Raw genomic sequence first — 18,870 nt, 5'->3', positions numbered from 1 at the left:
TGTGCCTGTATTTAGCATCATCAAAAACACATAGTAACTAGGAGCAGTCAATGAGCTGGGGCCTGTACTACGAAGCAGGGTTACTGGCTTATCGGGGTAACCTGTCGGATTTAAGGTAGTCTGTGCAAAATGTAAGTGAACGAATATGAAGCCCATTCAAATTGTGGTACCTTAAATCCGACAAGTTACCCCGATGAGCCAGTAACCCCGCTTTGTAGTACAGGCCACTGGTTAGTGTAACTTGGGGTCAATTGACTTGACAATACAAGCCAAGTGCCAGATGTTTTGGGCCAAAATTGTGGAAACACTTCCAGTTTTTAGAGATTGCAGAACTTTATTCAACTGTTGCTCCAGTTACTTATTTAATTGTCCAATGTATGTTATTTGTAAACATTCTTTGATTGTTGACATTACTGCCAATATCCGTGTACTAATTTTTTAAACATAATACCAAAATGCTATTTGTTTCCACAGTTTTGGCCACTAGTGTATGCAACATAGAATATTAAGTCTTAGAATTCCTCTGTCCTTAACAATAACCCACATTTCCTTATAAATCAGTTTTAAAGATCCACTTTATAATGGAAATAATGTACAGTAGAAAGAATGGTCAGCCAGTCCCTGGAGCCGTCAGAAGCTAAAGGCTTTACTCAAGGGCACAATTTTGACATCACTGTGCCTGTCATGGGATTTGAAACAGCATCCTTCTGATTATTTACAATATAACCAAGTTATAGCCACATACCATCCCAGCTCTCCATTAAATGTGGGTTTAGTGTAAATCTTGAATATCGTCCTTGTGTCGCTATGTAGGTAGGCATGTAAAAAAAACGGCGGAACAAAAGCCAGTATTACAGGCCTGTTTGATTCTCATTATATTGTTACAAATTATAATGATAGGTTACTTTATTATGTAGGATCCATGGTAGATCAGTGATGGACATAAGGAAGAGTAAGTCCATTTCAATACTACATTGTCATAACACTGTCAAAAGCTGTTACAACCAACAACAGTCAATTGTCACTGACAAGTACCAATTCAGATGTTAACATGATAGCTCAGTGGAAGGACAATACCCTAGGATTAGTGCATTCTGTATTCCACTTTGTAATTTTTGTTATACTTGGTGGATGTCATTTGTGGGCAGTGGTGGCTTGATGGTTAGGGAAGTGCATTTGTAATTGAAAGATTGCGAGTTCAAATCCCCAAATAGCAAGGCACCACTGAGGTACCCTGAGCAAGGTACCGCCCTCAAGCACTGCTCTGCTGGTGCTGAATTAGCTGCCCCTTGCTATGTCACATGTGAGTTAAATGCAAAGAACCCATTTGGTTGTGTGCTGTGGCGTGTCAACAATGACAATTAATCACGAAATTACTCCATATATTTGCAAATAGGTAATTTACTCCATATATGCCTCAATGTGGAAAAAAAGGTTTGTAACACACACTGATGAATATAAAACAATTACAGGAGAAGTAAAAAGAAAAAACTGAAACACAAAAGGAACTATATATGATCCAACACGTTGGAAGTCTCATCATACAGAAAATTGATCTATTTAAACAGTAGATGGCGTCTTATTTCCAGCTCTAAGTATTACAGCATTTTTCTCTCCCGTTAAAATACAATTGACCTCGTTTAAACGGAGTTTATTATTATTATTATTTATTAGTACATTAAAGATGCTTCCTATAACCCTGGCAGTCGCTATTTTGTCTCATATAATCCTCAATGCATTCCCAAATTCTCTGCGACCTTCTTCTTATAGCCCATAACACGTGACACGAAAATGACGTTGCATTTTGGTCACATGATCAACATGGTCTCTGTAATTGTCTAAAGGTTGTCTTGTTGGTGAGAAGTTAGGTTTCTTAACCATAAGATAAGTTTAAACTGTTTATTTTTATTACAAACATGCAAAATTTAAAGGAAAACTGATGGTCTTCAAATTATATTAAAGTGACAGGTAAAATGACATTGCCAGTACGTCAAACTAACTGTTTAGTGATCAGATTGGCTAATCGCTATAGCGCATATGCTATCGAGAATGCCTGGTACCTTTCTTGTTCTTTAACGTTTATGATATAAATCATTTTCAGTATATTACAATTCAGTTGCACATTTAGTCGAATTTGCTAAATAAAACGGCTTTCACATTGGGACAGTTTTTTTAACTTTATGTACTGTACTAAATATGACAGTAAAATACGACAGCTAAAGTCTGTCTTATAGCTTGTCGTAATGCCTTTGCATACTCAGTTCAACAAAGATCGCACAAGTATATTTAATATTGTTCATGTACACGAAATGCACATTTTGCAGCTGAAACATAACCAATTGCTTAACCATTGTCTTTTTTATGTATGTATACTCAGATGATCTACAGATATGATATATGCGACTGGGTTAGTTTCCCTGGGGTGTACGGTGGTGTGCAGGAGCCGCCGACCTTGGCATCTTCTGGCAGGATGTCACAGGAGATATACAGCTACACCGCGATACAAAGCTGTCATTTTTGACATGGGTGGCGTCCTGTTGCCGTCACCTTTCCAAAAGGCGACAGGTAAATAAATGTGGTGATGCAGCCGAAAATGCGATCGTTTCTGGTATCTACAGTACTCACAGAAAATTGGGACGCCTGCTTAATTCAGATAATTCAGACGCCTGCAAAAATATTGCAGATGTATTGGATTTCTAACTAGGATCGTTACTTTGTTCATTTGTTTACAAAAATATATATCACATTTGAATCAAGCAGTAGTTTTAAGTAAAACATTAATTTCACATATTAATACCCAAATTGCAGTTATAAAAGAGCTGTCCTGAGTTTTAAGGTTCATTGGCAAGTAGTCTCATTGGGGGCTTTTTAATTAGTAACACCTTTGCAGCAACATAGAACACCAAACATTTGTGTTTAGTATCCCTTTGGAAGCAATTGATTACAATTGCAATTAATAGCAAAATTAAAACTGAATGAGTCAATCAAAAAATCATGACACTTAAAAAGAAAGTGTGGAAGATATGTGCAGATATGTTTAACATTGCTTATCAATGGACTTTTGTAATGAAACCAATTAATTTGCAACATTTTCACAGAATTAAGCAAGCTTTCCAAAACTTTCTGTGAGCACCGTATTATCAGTGCTACACATTCGGATGCGTCCTCATTTTTTTTTAAGTTCTAAGATAATTTTTTGTTGAAATCATTAAATATGTTGATGTAAAAATAATAATTTCCTGTTAAGAGTGGGAGCAGGAAAATAGCATCCCAGGTGGGACAATCGCCCAGGCTATCAAAACTGGCGGCGAGAAGAATTCCTGGAGGAAGTTCATGCGTGGAGAGATGGATGCACAGCTCTTTGTGGAAGCCTTCAGCAAGGAGTGCGCAGACTTAGTACGTTACAGTATCCTCTATAATGGGACATGGTAGCATTTTCGTTCTTGTCCTGAATTGTCTATACTATACTAGCAGCTGTACAGGTCTGTGGATGAGTAAAAAGCTCAGAGCAGCATAGTCCAGTTGGTACATTTACAGATTGGGCAAGCGAGTCTGTGAAATGAAGCAAACCCTGGTGTAATCTGCCCTCTAGAGGCCGAGTTTGAGATTACTCTTCTGTATGTGTTTTCTTACTGTTCGTTTTTTTTTTTAATCCTCCCGTAAACCACAAATCCAAGGCTGGCCGCCCTGTCTCTGCTGCCTCCTTCGTTTCTGCCCTGACCAGTGGGCCCATGGCCCAGACACACCCCGCCATGACGGAGGCTATTCAGTGCATCCGTGCCGAGGGCCTCAAGACTGCCGTCCTCAGTAACAACTTCTTCCTGTCAGACGGAAGCACGTACCTGCCACTCGACCGCTCCCTGTTTGACGTGGTGAGCCTTAGCCTTACTTTAAGGTCATATCACGTGTGAGCAAGGATGTGGTGAAACTGTCTTACAAATAAGCCAGTTCTCTCTTAATTTTATTTGTGCAGATAAAGACTTTTAATGAAGAAGAGGGAAAGTTTGAGATCATAGAGCACAGCTAGGCGGTATTAAATGCAAGAATACAGAGGGAATAGATCGACCAAAGTCTGTAAACTGGGCTGTAAATGTACTGCACTACAGTACAGTATACAAATGCGGCATGATACACAAAATACACAGGACAGTATAAAGAAACACACGGTATGCATTACAGGACAAAAAGGTTAAGCCAGACAGCAGAGAGGCATATGACACTGGGCAACCTGACAGGGCAGGTTACATTTTTACTGTAATCTGTGATGTGTAGTGGTATGAAATGCATAGACAGACATAAAATCAGGAGAAACAGTTCCTGAGTAATAAATGGCAATTTAGAAAGCAAGCTGTTTGTTCTGATCAACAATTTAATTATTAATGAATCCTACCAACATCTTCATAAGTAGATTGATTGATTGATTTGATTTATTGATTGATTGATTAGGCTGTTCTGTAGCTTTAACTACAATTTAGCAAGGGGTATAGTCCCTTTGTGTTCTGTTGTGTTGTATCATTTTTCTCATTGTGGAGATCGTGGAGTCATGTCTGGAGGCAATGTGCAAGCCGGATCCCAGGATCTACCACCTGTGCCTCGAGAGACTTGGAGTCTTGCCCCAGGAAGCGGTGTTCCTGGATGACATTGGATCCAACGCCAAGGCTGCCGCCCAGCTGGGTATGCATGCAATCAAGGTACGTGAGTCACTTTGCTCTGCAGCGTCCTTTGCGATGTACAATACAGGGTGATACTGTACTCTGTTACTCTGATATTCTTGTGCCATATTGTGTACAGTACAAGCATCAGCAGGAGAGGATAAGTGTTTGTCTTACGCTATGACTTCCCAGGTCATGGGGTCTGACTCGGCAATAAAGGAGCTCAGTGCGGTGCTAGGCTTCCCCCTGGCAGGCTTTGTGAAGGGGACCCGCAGTGTGAGGAAGACCATGCAGTTGCCTATGGACCAGCTAACTCACTATCTCCAAGAAGTCCTCCACTTGCCTAGTACAGGTAACCTGCCCCTATTACACAGGAGCACATCATTCTTGAAATCAAGACATACTAATTTGTTAGGTCACCCATTCTCTAGCTAGCTGGATGTTGTCTTATGTTTTTCTTCCAAAAGGAGGCAAAATAATGTCCTGAAATGTTTGTTTTACTGCTGCCCTTGAAACATTATTGCAAGATTTCATTTTCTGCTGGTGTTCATTTATGTACAAGTTATGTCTAAATCCTTGAATAATTTATGTCTCCGGTATATATAGTGACTTTGTCTTCTACCTGGGCTCCACAATATCAAACAAGTATTGAGCTTCAAATGTTCACAGTCTTTTACCGCACTCAGGTACCTTACACAGTGTTGGGAACTTTTTCAGAGACCAGGAGACGTTGGGATATCATTCAAGCAGAAGTTACTCTTTATTGAGAACTCGCCGAGCGTCGCTGTAGTCATCCAAGTCTGACTAAAAAACTCAGCTCTGGAGAGTTTATACTTTACAAGAGGGGGAGGATACAAAGAGGTGGAGACCACTTAAACAAAGCATAGTCTAGTACAGGAGTCAGCTTGGTAATGGAAGTTCCCCAGCCCTGATCTCCTCAGCATAACAGTGGCTTTCAAATGCATAGGTGCTAATCTAATCAGCCTGACAGTATCACCCAAATCTTTACATTCTCATAGAGACAAAGGCACAGCCTGGCCTTGAGATTAGCATTCCCATTGACTTTGGGACCCTACCCAGTGGTCAGGAAGTACATAAAGACAAAAGGTTAATGTCTCTGACACCTGGGGTACAAGACTTGATCTTCTTAGAATGTCACCAATTTTACCTTAAAAGGTAAAACCCAATGTACATAACTTGTTCAGTTTGTATACTATTACGTTGGAAGCTAGATTTAACATTTTATAAATTTGTAATCCTACAACAGGTACCCAACCTGAGGGTCATAATATTCACCACTCCATACAGGCACATGTGTCAGTGTTTACATGGGCGCTCAATGACATGGGCACTCAGTCTAACAGAGCTGTATTTGCTTTATGATACAGACACTAGATTTGCTCAACCTGACACAGTCGCAATGTCAGCCTTATGATATGGACAGTCAGCCTGACACAGTTCCAATGTCAGCTTTATGATATGGACAGTCAGCCTGACACGGTTCCAATGTCAACTTTATGATATGGACAGTCAGCCTGACACGGTTCCAATGTCAGCTTTATGATATGGAGTCAGCCTGACACAGTCACCATGTCAGGCTTATGATATGGACAGTTAGCCTGACACAGTCGCAATGTCAGCCTTATGATACGGACAGTCAGCCTGACACAGTCACCATGTCAGGCTTATGATATGGACAGTTAGCCTGACACAGTTGCAATGTCAGCCTTATGATACAGACAGTCAGCCTGACACGGTTCCAATTTCAGCTTTATGATTTGGACAGTCAGCCTGACACGGTTCCAATGTCAGCTTTATGATATGGAGTCAGCCTGACACAGTCACCATGTCAGGCTTATGATATGGACAGTTAGCCTGACACAGTCGCAATGTCAGCCTTATGATACTGGCAGTCAGCCTGACACGGTTCCAATGTCAGCTTTATGATATGGACAGTCAGCCTGACACGGTTCCAATTTCAGCTTTACGATATGTACAGTCAGCGTGACACAGCCGCATTGTCAGCTTTATGATATGGACAGTCAGCCTGACACAGTCACAGTGTCAGCTTTATGATATGGACAGTCAGCCTGACACAGTTGCAATGTCAGCTTTATGATTTGGACAGTTAGCCTGACACAGTTCCAATGTCAGCTTTATGATATGGACAGTCAGCCTGACACAGTTGCAATGTCAGCTTTATGATATGGACAGTCAGCCTGACACAGTTGCAATGTCAGCTTTATGATTTGGACAGTTAGCCTGACACAGTTCCAATGTCAGCTTTATGATATGGACAGTCAGCCTGACCCAGTTGCAATGTCAGCTTTATGATATGGAGTCAGCCTGACACAGTTCCAATGTCAGCTTTATGATATGGACAGTCAGCCTGACACAGTTCCAATGTCAGCTTTATGATATGGACAGTCAGCCTGACACGGTTCCAATGTCAGCTTTATGATATGGACAGTCAGCCTGACACAGTTTCAATGTCAGCTTTATGATATGGACAGTCAGCCTGACACAGTTCTAATGTCAGCTTTATGATACTGACAGTCAGCCTGACACAGTTCTAATGTCAGCTTTATGATATGGAGTCAGCCTGACACAGTCGTAGTGTCAGCTTTATGATATAGACAGTCAGCCTGACACAGTTCCAATGTCAGCTTTATGATATAGACAGTCAGCCTGACACAGTTCCAATGTCAGCTTTATGATATGTACAGTCAGCCTGACATAGTCGCATTGTCAGCTTTATGATATGGACAGTCAGCCTGACACAGTCGTAGTGTCAGCTTTATGATATAGACAGTCAGCCTGACACAGTTCCAATGTCAGCTTTATGATATAGACAGTCAGCCTGACACAGTTCCAATGTCAGCGTTATGATATGTACAGTCAGCCTGACATAGTCGCATTGTCAGCTTTATGATATGGACAGTCAGCCTGACACAGTCACAATGTTCTTGGGAAATAATGACCTCCATTGCAGGGTTCATCATAAGCATTGTGGGCATATGTGTCCTGTATGTTGGCCATTGTAGGTATTTGTACACTGTATATTGGCCATTTGTGACCTTGTGGCTTCCTATGCACCAGAGCCAGTGACCCTCCGCCAGTTCAGCCATGGCCAGTCCAACCCCACCTACCTGGTGACCTGTGGGGGGCAACATGTAGTTCTCAGGAAGAAGCCGCCGGGGAAGCTGCTGCCCTCAGCTCATGCTGTGGAGAGGGAATTCAGGCGCGTTCACATACTCCAAATTCCCCCCTCCCCCCACCTGCTGCAACAGGCTCCCATTCTGGCTTTCATTGGGTCGTTTGGGTCCTAGTTTGAAGGAAGGGATCTGTGCTGTTCACTCCGCAGGGTCCTAAAGGCCCTTGGGCACGCTGGCGTGCCTGTCCCTGGAGTCATCGCCCTCTGTGAGGATGCAAGGTGAGCTTGTTTTGCATTACCTCCATTTCTTTGCATATTGCTTGGTTGATATGTGAGCATGGCAGTTGCCTCGTACCTCCAGGCCTGTGGATTTGGCTTGTCCCAATTCTGGCTGCATCTTTTTCGTGGATAAGCTTCAGGCTCACTGCCAAGACTTTTCTTGTTGGCATGTATGAATGTGTAATTCATAGATATACATATATATGTGTGTGCAGTATATCTGTATTTTACGGAAGAAACAGCTTGAAATCTAAACTTAACAAAGTCTCATTGAGGAAAGTGGCTTAAAGAACAGCCCCAATAAAACATTTTATCGGTGTGTTATTGATTATCAGTGATTGAAAATCTACGTAAATCCCTTTTGTAGAGCAGGATAAATCACTAGTGTGCTTTTGTGGACCTTGAAGGCCCGAGGCCCACGTCTCTCCTCCTCCTGTCCCGGTCCAGTGTCCTTGGTACCCCCTTCTACCTGATGCAGTACTGCCCGGGAAGGGTGTTCCAGGACCCCTCCCTGCCAGGCCTGAGCCCGCAGGAGCGGGAGGAGGTGTATCAGGCTATGACGCGCGTCCTCTGTCAGATCCACAGCGTGGACATTGAGGCTGCGGGACTGTCCGACTTCGGCAAGCCAGGCAGGGCACCCCCCCACCCCACCCGTGGGATTCTTCTGACTTTTGTGACCATTCCAGCAGACCGGTGATCAATAGGTTTACCGGTGATTCCCCCCTGCCCACCCCCCAGGTGAGTACGTTGCACGGCAGGTGCACCGGTGGACGAAGCAATACAGGGCCAGCGAGACGCGCCATATCCCAGCCATGGAGCGGCTAATGGAGTGGTTCCCACAAAACCTGCCGAGGCTCCAGAGGAACGCGGTGGTGCATGGGGATTTCAGGTGCCAGCTGCACACCCCCCATACTCACTTTCGTACTATATCTATGTTCGCATTTCTTTTTACTGGGGGCTGCTCATTCATTCTCACCTTAATGAAACTACATTAATTTGTTACTTTGTATTCCAACAATAAATGTTGTTGGATAGTCACACACAGACTGACACAGCAGGCACATGTACACACAGACTGACACAGCAGGCACATGCACACACAGACTGACACAGCAGGCACATGCACACACAGACTGACACAGCAGGCACAAGCACACGCAGACTGACACAGCAAGCACACACAGACTGACACAGCAGGCACAAGCACACACAGACTGGCACAGCAAGCACATGCACACACAGACTGGCACAGCAAGCACATGCACACACAGACTGGCACAGCAGGCACAAGCACACGCAGACTGACACAGCAGGCACAAGCACACGCAGACTGACACAGCAGGCACAAGCACACGCAGACTGACACAGCAGGCACATGCACACGCAGACTGGCACAGCAGGCACATGCACACGCAGACTGACACAGCAGGCACAAGCACACGCAGACTGGCACAGCAAGCACATGCACACGCAGACTGGCACAGCAAGCACATGAACACACAGACTGGCATACCAAGCAGAAGCACACGCAGACTGGCACAGCAAGCACATGCACACGCAGACTGACACAGCAAGCACATGCACACGCAGACTGGCATAGCAGGCACAAGCACACGCAGACTGGCACAGCAAGCACATGCACACGCAGACTGGCACAGCAGGCACAAGCACACGCAGACTGACACAGCAGGCACAAGCACACGCAGACTGACACAGCAGGCACAAGCACACGCAGACTGGCACAGCAAGCACATGCACACGCAGACTGGCACAGCAAGCACATGCACACGCAGACTGGCACAGCAAGCAGAAGCACACGCAGACTGGCACAGCAAGCACATGCACACGCAGACTGACACAGCAAGCACATGCACACGCAGACTGGCATAGCAGGCACAAGCACACGCAGACTGGCACAGCAAACATGCACACGCAGACTGGCATAGCAGGCACAAGCACACACAGACTGGCACAGCAAGCACATGCACACACAGACTGGCACAGCAAGCACATGCACACACAGACTGGCACAGCAAGCACATGCACACACAGACTGGCACAGCAAGCACATGCACACGCAGACACAGACTGACACAGCAGGCACATGCACACGCAGGCACAGACTGGCACAGCAGGCACAAGCACACACAGACTGGTACAGCAAGCATATGCACACGCAGACTGGCACAGCAAACACATGCACATGCAGACTGGCACAGCAGGCACAAGCACACACAGACTGGCATAGCAGGCACAAGCACACACAGACTGACACAGCAGGCACACACATGCATATCCCTCAAGACCCCTGCAAACACATTTTCAGCATCTCCAGAACCAGGAAACATTTGACCTTTTGACCTCTCATAGCCACCTCTGACTTTGCAAACCCACCTCTGTCTATCCAGGCTAGATAACCTGGTGTTTGACGCTGAGAAGCCGGAGGTGGTATCAGTACTGGATTGGGAGCTGTCCACGCTGGGGGACCCCCTTGCTGACCTGGCCTCCAGCTGCATGGCCCACTACCTCCCCCCAGACTTCCCCGTCCTCAGAGGTATTGGGGGGGCAGCTGAAACTATAAAAACTACATTATCGATCCAAATTCTAGGAATTTTTTGCAATAAAATGCAAGTTATTATGAAAATGGTAAATTAAGTGCTACATATACATATGATGTTCATTCTTAGCAGATGAATTTCAGAGATATTCTGCTCTTTGTCACCTGAAACCCTCTCAGTTCCTGTGCAGTAATGTGCAGTAACCAGGGTTCCTACGCAGTATTACAAAATATGGAATTTATTTTTGTGTTTTCTGAGTCTGGATAAATATGAAAAAAGGAAAGTATGAAAATATTAAAGTATTTCCGGTAAATTGCATCAAATTGGTCTACTGTATGTTATAAAATAATCTTCATTCACTTATTGATGCTTTTGATGATACCACCAGATTGAGCTGGTCATCGGCATCAGAATGTGCACAGGGAAAACAGTGAAGAGCAGCATCCGAAACCAAGCAGTGGGGGGGTGTCTTAGGGGTGTGCGTTTCATTAATCTTCAGAAAGTTATATTGATGTGGGCTACCTTGTAGTTTAAAACACTCACAGTGGGGAAATGCATGTTCTAACCCGCTTGACTTGCCAATATTTACCTAACATTGTTACTAGTTGGCTCAGGATCCAAAATGTTATCAAAAAGTAAAATGCAAAGTATGCGTAAAGTTGCTTGACATTTTGAACATCAGCAAGTTGTTAGCCACATGGTGGGCAGATGCACTGGTGTTTAGTCTCAGTCCGTGGAGGGTAAGCAGGGTAAGATGGGCATGTAGCCAGGGTGGCATTTTCTGGTAAAAGTATTTATAAAAAAATATAAAACAGCAGATTACCTAGTGAAGATTCATGTAGACAGATCCAAGGGCAATCAAACCTACAAACCTGGAGTTATGAACCTGAGGTGCTACCCACTGGATGATTGTGGGCAGTACTGACTCTGCTGTTGCTGCTCCTGTTCTGTTGCTGCTCCTAGGGATTAGCCAGTGTAACCTGGCTGAAATGGGCATCCCCCCAGCAGAGGAAATCTTCAGCCAGTATGCCAGGGCCATGGGACTGGGCAGCATAGATGACTGGCAGCTGTACATGGCCTTCTCCTTCTTCAGGGTGGCAGCCATCCTGCAGGGTGTCTACCAGCGCTCCCTGAAAGGTACCGGTGTGTCACGTCGCTCACCCAGGCTGGCATTGCTGGGCTGTGATTGGCAAACCAGTAGTAGCATTCCAGTAAGTCACACTGCACCCAAAATGGCCCCTCATTTCCAAACAGTATCTGAAATTATCGCTTATTCAAACTTGAAAAATTTGCACCCAAGTTTGTGTGTTTGAAACTGACAGTGAACTTGTGTGTGGTTCCCCTAAGGTTATGGAATCTGTACTGCGTTCTTTCATTTTTTTCTTGAAGAGCATGCGCCCTTGTGACTCTGCTTGTAATAATCTTGTGTGTGTAGATATGTACCTTACAGCACGTGTGTCCATGTCACTCTGTTTGTCATATTCATGTGTAAGCAGATATGTGTCTTGCAGTACATGTGTCCAGTTGACTCTGTATGTGACATTCATGTGTGTGTGGTTGTGATCAGTGTGTTACTCCGCTTGTGACATACAGGACAGGCAAGCTCTGCCAGTGCTGGGAGTGTGGGTCACCTGGCTGAGCAGATGGCAGATCTGGCCTGGGACTTTGCCACTAAGGAGGGCTTCCGCATCTTCAATGCTCTGCCCCGGGGTCCCCAACCAGGGGCTGGCCCCTCCTCTCAGAGGCGGAGTTTCTGTACCAGGGCGGGATCTCAACAGACCACGCCCCCTGTTATGAGCTCCGCCCACAGGGACCCTTCTCGGCTCCAGCATTGCTCAGGAGCCCCTGGTCTTTTAGTGGTCTCGCCTGAGGGTCTGCCTCCACGGGTCCAGGAGCTGCGGCTTCACCTGTGGCAGTTTGTGACGGAGCGAATCCTACCCATGGAGCAGCAGCTGAGAGACCATCAGCTGTCTCCTGATGGGTGGAGCCCCCACCCCCTCATTGAGGAGCTAAAGGTACGTCTCGGCTCGCTTTCTTCTCCACGTCTGGGGTGCCATAAACTCCCACAGCTATTTTCCCATTGGTAATCATTTGCTTTTTTGGCTGTTGTCATTTTATAATATGACATATTTCCTTTTTGCCCTTTTACTTCTGTATTGCTTTAGCCTGAATAATAGATGAACCCCCCACTTTTTCAGCAACTATATATTGCAAAAAAAGTTTTTGAAACACCAAATCTTATCTCTATAAAGAAAGATCATTTAATTTTACAAGAACATATAAGAAGTTACTTTAATCATCTCGTTGTTAAAGAGTAACTACACATAATCACATTACAATAGGTGTATTAAACAGGAAATATTCCATTAAACAAATGTATTTTTGGGGGGGGTGATAGTCAATATTCCAAACTCCGCAACACTAGAGGGCGCAGAATGTTTTCGATGCAGCAGACACACACAAAGAGGCCAAAAAATATTGATTATATGTTTTGTGGAAGTGGTTGAGTCATTTTAATAAATGCTGCTCTCTTTATTAACAGTCATTATTGGTTAAGTTCTAGTAGCGGTACAGCTGGGAATCCAACAATTCACAACACTCACGGATTCACACTAACAAAACACACTGTTGATGTGTAGTAGCCTCCCAGCACACTTGCCCTCTCTCTGCAGGGACTGGCCAAGGCTCAGGGCCTCTGGAACCTCTTTATTCCTGTCGAAATGGACCCTGAGGGTCACTATGGGGCAGGACTGACAAACTTGGAGTACGCCTACCTGGCCGAGATCATGGGTCACTCGGTATATGCCCCTGAGGTGAGAGGTATTATGGGAAAACAGCTCCATTTTTATTTTGATGGGTTACTATTGATATTAGTGACAGCATTAATCATCTCTTAGTTGGTTACCCCTAAACGAATGGATGAAAATAATTAATCTGTCTTTTTTCTGTTGTTTTTTGTTTTAGTATGGTTTGCTGTTTCTTTCTTCTAATTTATGTTTTGAACCTCGAGGCTTTTTTTTTTTTATTCGGAGTCTGGTGCAAAGTTTTTAGCTGAAGCAGCACATTTGCCTGTGTGCACGCAGGTGTTTAACTGCTCTGCCCCAGACACCGGCAACATGGAGGTGCTGATTCGCTACGGGACCAAGCAGCAACAGGAGCAGTGGCTGCGCCCCCTGCTGGACGGCACCATCCGCTCCTGCTTCGCCATGACAGAGCCCAATGTTAGATATCACTCCCCCCTCCCTCCCGTGAACGCACCGACATTCTGCACTATCTTGACTCTGCACTGAAACTTCCACCGAAAGTCTGAGGTCTGATATCTCCTGCGTGGCACAGATACCACTTAAAAAGCAAAGACGAAAACAGAATCCATCCATTCCGTAAACAGCACTCCAGTGGAGGCTGTGCAGGGGAGCCCAGCGCACAGTACAGAAGGATACCATGGATAGAATGACCATCTGTCACAGAGCACACTTGGACAGTCACACAGTGTTGGCAGGTACACACATTCATCTATCCAACCACACATCCAGCAGCTGTGGCAGGAAACACACACCAAAACGGAGAGACGACGCCGACTCCATACACACAACGGGCTCAAGAGCCGAGTCCAAAACCCTGGAGGCATGAAGCTCCAATATCAATCTCTGCGCCACCTGCCAACAGCAGCACATACACCATTATTATTACCGGATACTTGTCCAAAATGAGATTAATAACTTGTATTAATAGTGTCCTAGATTAGGCAATTTGAAGGTCCAAAAGACGATCTCTTCTCGTGATTGCAAGCTGCAGTCTTTTGGTTGAATGTTCAGTTTCTAAACCACACATGCCTAAAACAGGTGTGTCTCTTCATACAACAGGTGGCTTCTTCTGATGCAACCAACATCCAAGCCTCCATCACGGAGGACAAGGACTCCTACATTCTCAATGGACGCAAGTGGTGGACTTCAGGTACGTTTTTAAATTTATGGACGCAAAATCAAAGTCTTAACTCAGTATTTATAATATTTATAAGGCTAGTCTTTAATGAATAGGAGCAAGCTCAGAAAAATGCACCTTTTTTCTTGATTCCATGCAAACGGAATTCTTCCCATAATTCCCTACAGGCGCCCTGGACCCTCGCTGCAAGCTGTGCATCTTCATGGGAAAGACGGACCCCTCGGCTGTCCGTCACCAACAGCAGTCCATGGTTCTTGTTCCCATGGACACCCCTGGAGTGAAGGTGCTCCGACCCCTGTCTGTATATGGGATGCAGGACCCCCCTGGTGAGAATCCTGTCCAGTAATACAGCAGAACTTGGTGTCTTCATTTTAGATTTCACTGTGTTACCATCCCTTCGTTTAAAACACCTCGGAGAATATATTTCTGATATGGGTAAAACTGTAATGGAATTAAGATTATTTTAAATAACTTTATAGAAACAATAGAAAAGAATGCCTTTGTTGTGTGCAATGACAAAGCATTCTGTTATAAGTAACTCGATAGTGGTAATGGCTTAGTTGAAATGAAAAGCTGTTTTTAGTTGTGGTTTTTAAAGCTATATTTCACTGATTTAATGTCAGAGTGGACTAGCTTTTATGGATGAATGTATTAAAGTTTGTTATAAAGGTACAGTCATCTATGTGTGCTACAGTCATATGTGCATGTGCTTCTACAAATAGGCTGTTTGCCCCGTAAGGTACAGTCCATTTGCTAATTGATATTCCTTGTTATTGACATTCTTGTGCATTTTGAATGGTATGTGTATGGCCAGGGCAATGAAAGGGCGCTGCCTTATCACATGTGCAATACTGAGGCACACTTCAGCATATCTCTCATGCTAAAGTCTGCTGTAAAGGTTTATTTGATGGTCCAAAGTTCACCTTAATTCCCGTATTAACACGTGACAGTTGAGAGCAGTACCCTGCAGAAATCATGTTATAATGTACACTGCTCAAAAAAATTAAAGGAATACATTGTAAACATATTAGATCTCAATGGTAAAAAATCATGCTGGATATTTATACTGATATGGACTGAGTAATGTGTTAGGAACGAAAATATGCCACATTCATTTGATGGAAATGAAAATTATCAACCTACAGAGGGCTGAATTCAAACACACCCCGAAAATCAGAGTGAAAAAATGATGCAGCAGGCTAGTCCAGTTCGTTGAAATTTCATTGCAGCAACTCAAAATCATACTCAGTAGTTTGTATGGCCCCCACATGCTTGTATGCATGCCTGATAACGTCAGGGCATGCTCCTAATGAGAGAATGGATGGTGTCCTGGGGGATCTCCTCTGAGGTCTGGGCCAGGGTATCACAGAGCTTCTGGATAGTCTGAGGTGCAACCTGGTGGCGTCGGATGGACCGAAAAATAATGTCCCAGAGGTGTTCTATTGGATTTAGGTCAGGCGAGCATGGGGGGCAGTCAATGGTATCAAGTCCTTCATCCTCCAGGAACTGCCTACATGCTCTTGCCACATGAGGCCGGGCATGTACCAGGAGGAACCCAAGACCCACTGCACCAGCATAGGGTCTGACAATGGGTTCAAGGATTTCATCCTGATACCTAATGGCAGTCAAGGTGCCGTTGTCTAGCCTGTAGAGGTCTGTGCGTCCCTCCATGGATATGCCTCCCCAGATCATCACTGACCCACCACCAAACCGGTCATGCTGAACAATGTTACAGGCAGCATAATGTTCTCCATGGTTTCTCCAGACCCTTTCACATCTGTCATGTGTGCTCAGGGTGAAGCTGCTCTCATCTGAACAGCACAGGGCACCAGTGGCGGACCTGCCACTTCTGGTATTCTATGGCAAAGTACCTGGAGTACTTTTCTGTCTCTCCACCAGGGGGTCACGCCGAGCTCCAGTTTGACAACGTTTGTGTGCCACGGAGCAACATACTCTTGGGTCCAGGCCGGGGATTTGAGATCGCCCAGGGTCGTTTGGGACCAGGTCGTATTCACCACTGCATGCGACTGGTGGGACATGCTGAGAGGGCCCTGGCACTCATGAAGGAGAGGGTGAGAGAAGGCGAGGTCACTTATCCACCCAGCATTGTGATTGGTGCTCTCGTTCACATATTTATCTCTGTTACCATAAAGCAGTAAATGACGCAATTGTTTCTACTGTCAAAATAAACAGGAATAACAAGAAAAATGTTACAAAAAGGCTAATAAAAGGCAAAAATCACAAAGCAAAAAGCCAACAGGTTGTTGAGATTTCATTTATAATACAATTGGCCAGTTTATTCTTGTCTTTCATGCTGTTTGAACAGCTATGATACTGAATTATATGGATTATACAGTAAGTTGGCTACCACCTTTCAAACACTGACATTTCTGTAGGTGAGAACACGCGTGGCTTTCGGCCGGCCTCTGGTGGAGCATGGCACTATCCTGGCCGGTATAGCCCAGTCCCGCTTGGAAATTGAACAAGCCAGGCTCCTGGTGCTTAAAGCTGCTCTCCTCATGGACACAGTGGGGAACAAGGTGAGTAGGCCTGCATCTGGGGCCATGGTCCCATAAGGCAGAAAGTGAACAGGCCTGCATCTGTGGGCCATGAACCCATAAGCCAGAAGATGAGCAGGCCTGCATCTGGGGCAATGGCCCCATAAGGCACAAGGTGAGCAGGCCTGCATCTGTGAGTCATGGCCCCATAAGGCAGAAGTGAGAAAACCTGGCCCATTGAGGGCCACAGGGTGGCCTGGTTCTCATGTTGCCTTCAACCTGCCTGCCACTAACTCATTGCAGGTATATTTTATGGCAGCTTCACATAGAATTCCATCCCTCTCTGGCCACAGCAGGTGCTGGTTTTTACTGTAGCTGAGCAGTAGTCACCACCTTTACCATGCCGTTACACTGATAGTCCCGCTCACCGTGACAGGTGGCCGCCCCAGAGATCGCCATGATCAAAGCTGTGTGCCCCAGCATGGCTCTGAAGGTCATCGATCGGGCCATCCAGGTAGGAGAAGACTAGCGTACTCCTGGCCAATGTTAACCGGGCCAGGGTGGTTAAGGACTTGTGACCTAATGGTTACTGGTTACATTCAGGTACTTAGCCTGAATTTTACCTCTCAGTGTAAAGTACTAACACTGAGCACCATAATACTGACAATAATAGCAGCTTAATGAAACATTTCCTACAGCTGAGATGAATGTGAAATGTGACTTTGCTGTTCCGTTCCTTATTTCAATTGTCCTTCCTCCAGGCCTTTGGGGCTGCAGGCTTGAGTAATGACCACCCGTTGGCGCTGTTGTACAGCTGGGCTCGGGCCCTGCGCCTTGCAGACGGGCCAGACGAGGTCCACCAGGCTAGCGTGGCCAAGATGGAGCTAAAGCGACAACTCTGAAGCTGACGCAGTGCCCCCACCCCCCGTTTTGTAATGATAAAACACCACTAGTGGCTGGTCATGTGATCAGCCCCCCTCAGGGGCTTTCGGTGTGATCACTTCACAGAGACACGAAGCTGTTTACATGATTGTGAATCCTCTGTATTACCCCCCCACCCCCCAGAAGGTTGTAAACAACATGCTTTTCTTTAAAGGGTTTATTTCTTAAAACTGCAAAGTATGATCAGTGAGTGTCAAAATATTACTGGAAAATGTCAGTTGTATATCACATTAAAAAAATGAACTTTGCTATGATTCTATCCATCCATCCATCCATCCTAAATACTCTTGGGAGATGTAATCACTGCAGCATATCCGGGATCTCTGCTGACGTCATGTAGTTTTATCTTCAGTCCATTTGAATCTTTTTGTCTGGAATTTCATGGGTCGTTGCCAGATTAGGGCTGTTTTGAAGACCAGGCTTTTTGGCGTGTGGGAAATCGTAGGAACATCCTATCAGCCATCTGTGGCCCTCAGTAACACACCCAGGTTCTCTACCAGGCAAAAGTTTCGTGCACGTTGCAGGTTTTTACCATTTTTCCATTTTTTTCATAGACTGCTGATTTTCTGTTATTTGTGTATGACGTGGTGGCAGATTACAGAAGTACAACTAACCACGACTGCTGAAAAGCCAGCACTAGAGATGTCGTCCAATGTAACGTGGCACATGCATGAATATGTTCTATCCAGGAAAGCTCTGTTGGTCAGTTATGAACAGATGTTCATCTGTTGCCAATTTACCTAGCCGAATTCACCCATTGGCCGTTTTGACTGATTTGTCCCAAGTTGGGTATTTGGAATATAGGGGTTGTGCAAACCAACATACAAATAGGCCAAGTAGGAAAC

The 18,870-nt window shown here is 45.0% G+C and overlaps 1 protein-coding gene across 2 annotated transcripts; it reads left to right on the top strand.

The window, feature by feature from the left end:
* Positions 1-1,814: 1,814 nt before the first annotated feature.
* On the top strand, positions 1,815-18,279 carry LOC125723009 (acyl-CoA dehydrogenase family member 10-like). 2 transcript variants are annotated; one of them, XM_048999401.1, is made up of 21 exons: positions 1,815-1,968; positions 2,378-2,565; positions 3,248-3,396; positions 3,678-3,872; positions 4,533-4,691; positions 4,845-5,004; positions 7,752-7,893; positions 8,017-8,085; positions 8,533-8,714; positions 8,824-8,974; positions 10,494-10,639; positions 11,607-11,780; positions 12,237-12,658; positions 13,316-13,456; positions 13,727-13,864; positions 14,507-14,597; positions 14,753-14,911; positions 16,485-16,657; positions 16,982-17,125; positions 17,520-17,597; positions 17,845-18,279. In XM_048999401.1, the coding sequence occupies exons 2-21, from the start codon at positions 2,391-2,393 to the stop codon at positions 17,983-17,985; spliced, it is 3,189 nt and encodes a 1,062-aa protein (XP_048855358.1). In that variant the 5' UTR covers positions 1,815-1,968; positions 2,378-2,390; the 3' UTR covers positions 17,986-18,279. The 2 variants fall into 2 exon arrangements, with proteins under 2 accessions (XP_048855358.1, XP_048855366.1); XM_048999409.1 differs by having other exon boundaries at positions 1,823-1,856.
* Positions 18,280-18,870: the final 591 nt, after the last annotated feature.

Source organism: Brienomyrus brachyistius, chromosome 2 (assembly GCF_023856365.1).
Source record: "Brienomyrus brachyistius isolate T26 chromosome 2, BBRACH_0.4, whole genome shotgun sequence".
Classification (NCBI taxonomy): Eukaryota; Metazoa; Chordata; class Actinopteri; order Osteoglossiformes; family Mormyridae; genus Brienomyrus; species Brienomyrus brachyistius.
Note: the sequence above shows the minus strand (reverse complement) of the source record. Positions and strands in the feature narration are given on the sequence as shown.

Bases quoted from the DNA above. Each gene is read 5' to 3' on its own strand.
- LOC125723009 (XM_048999401.1), top strand. From the start codon at position 2,391: ATGATATATGCGACTGGGTTAGTTTCCCTGGGGTGTACGGTGGTGTGC. The intron at 13,457-13,726 runs GTGAGAGGTATT...GTGTGCACGCAG, and splicing joins ACTCGGTATATGCCCCTGAG to GTGTTTAACTGCTCTGCCCC. The intron at 14,912-16,484 runs GTGAGAATCCTG...TCTCTCCACCAG, and splicing joins TGGGATGCAGGACCCCCCTG to GGGGTCACGCCGAGCTCCAG.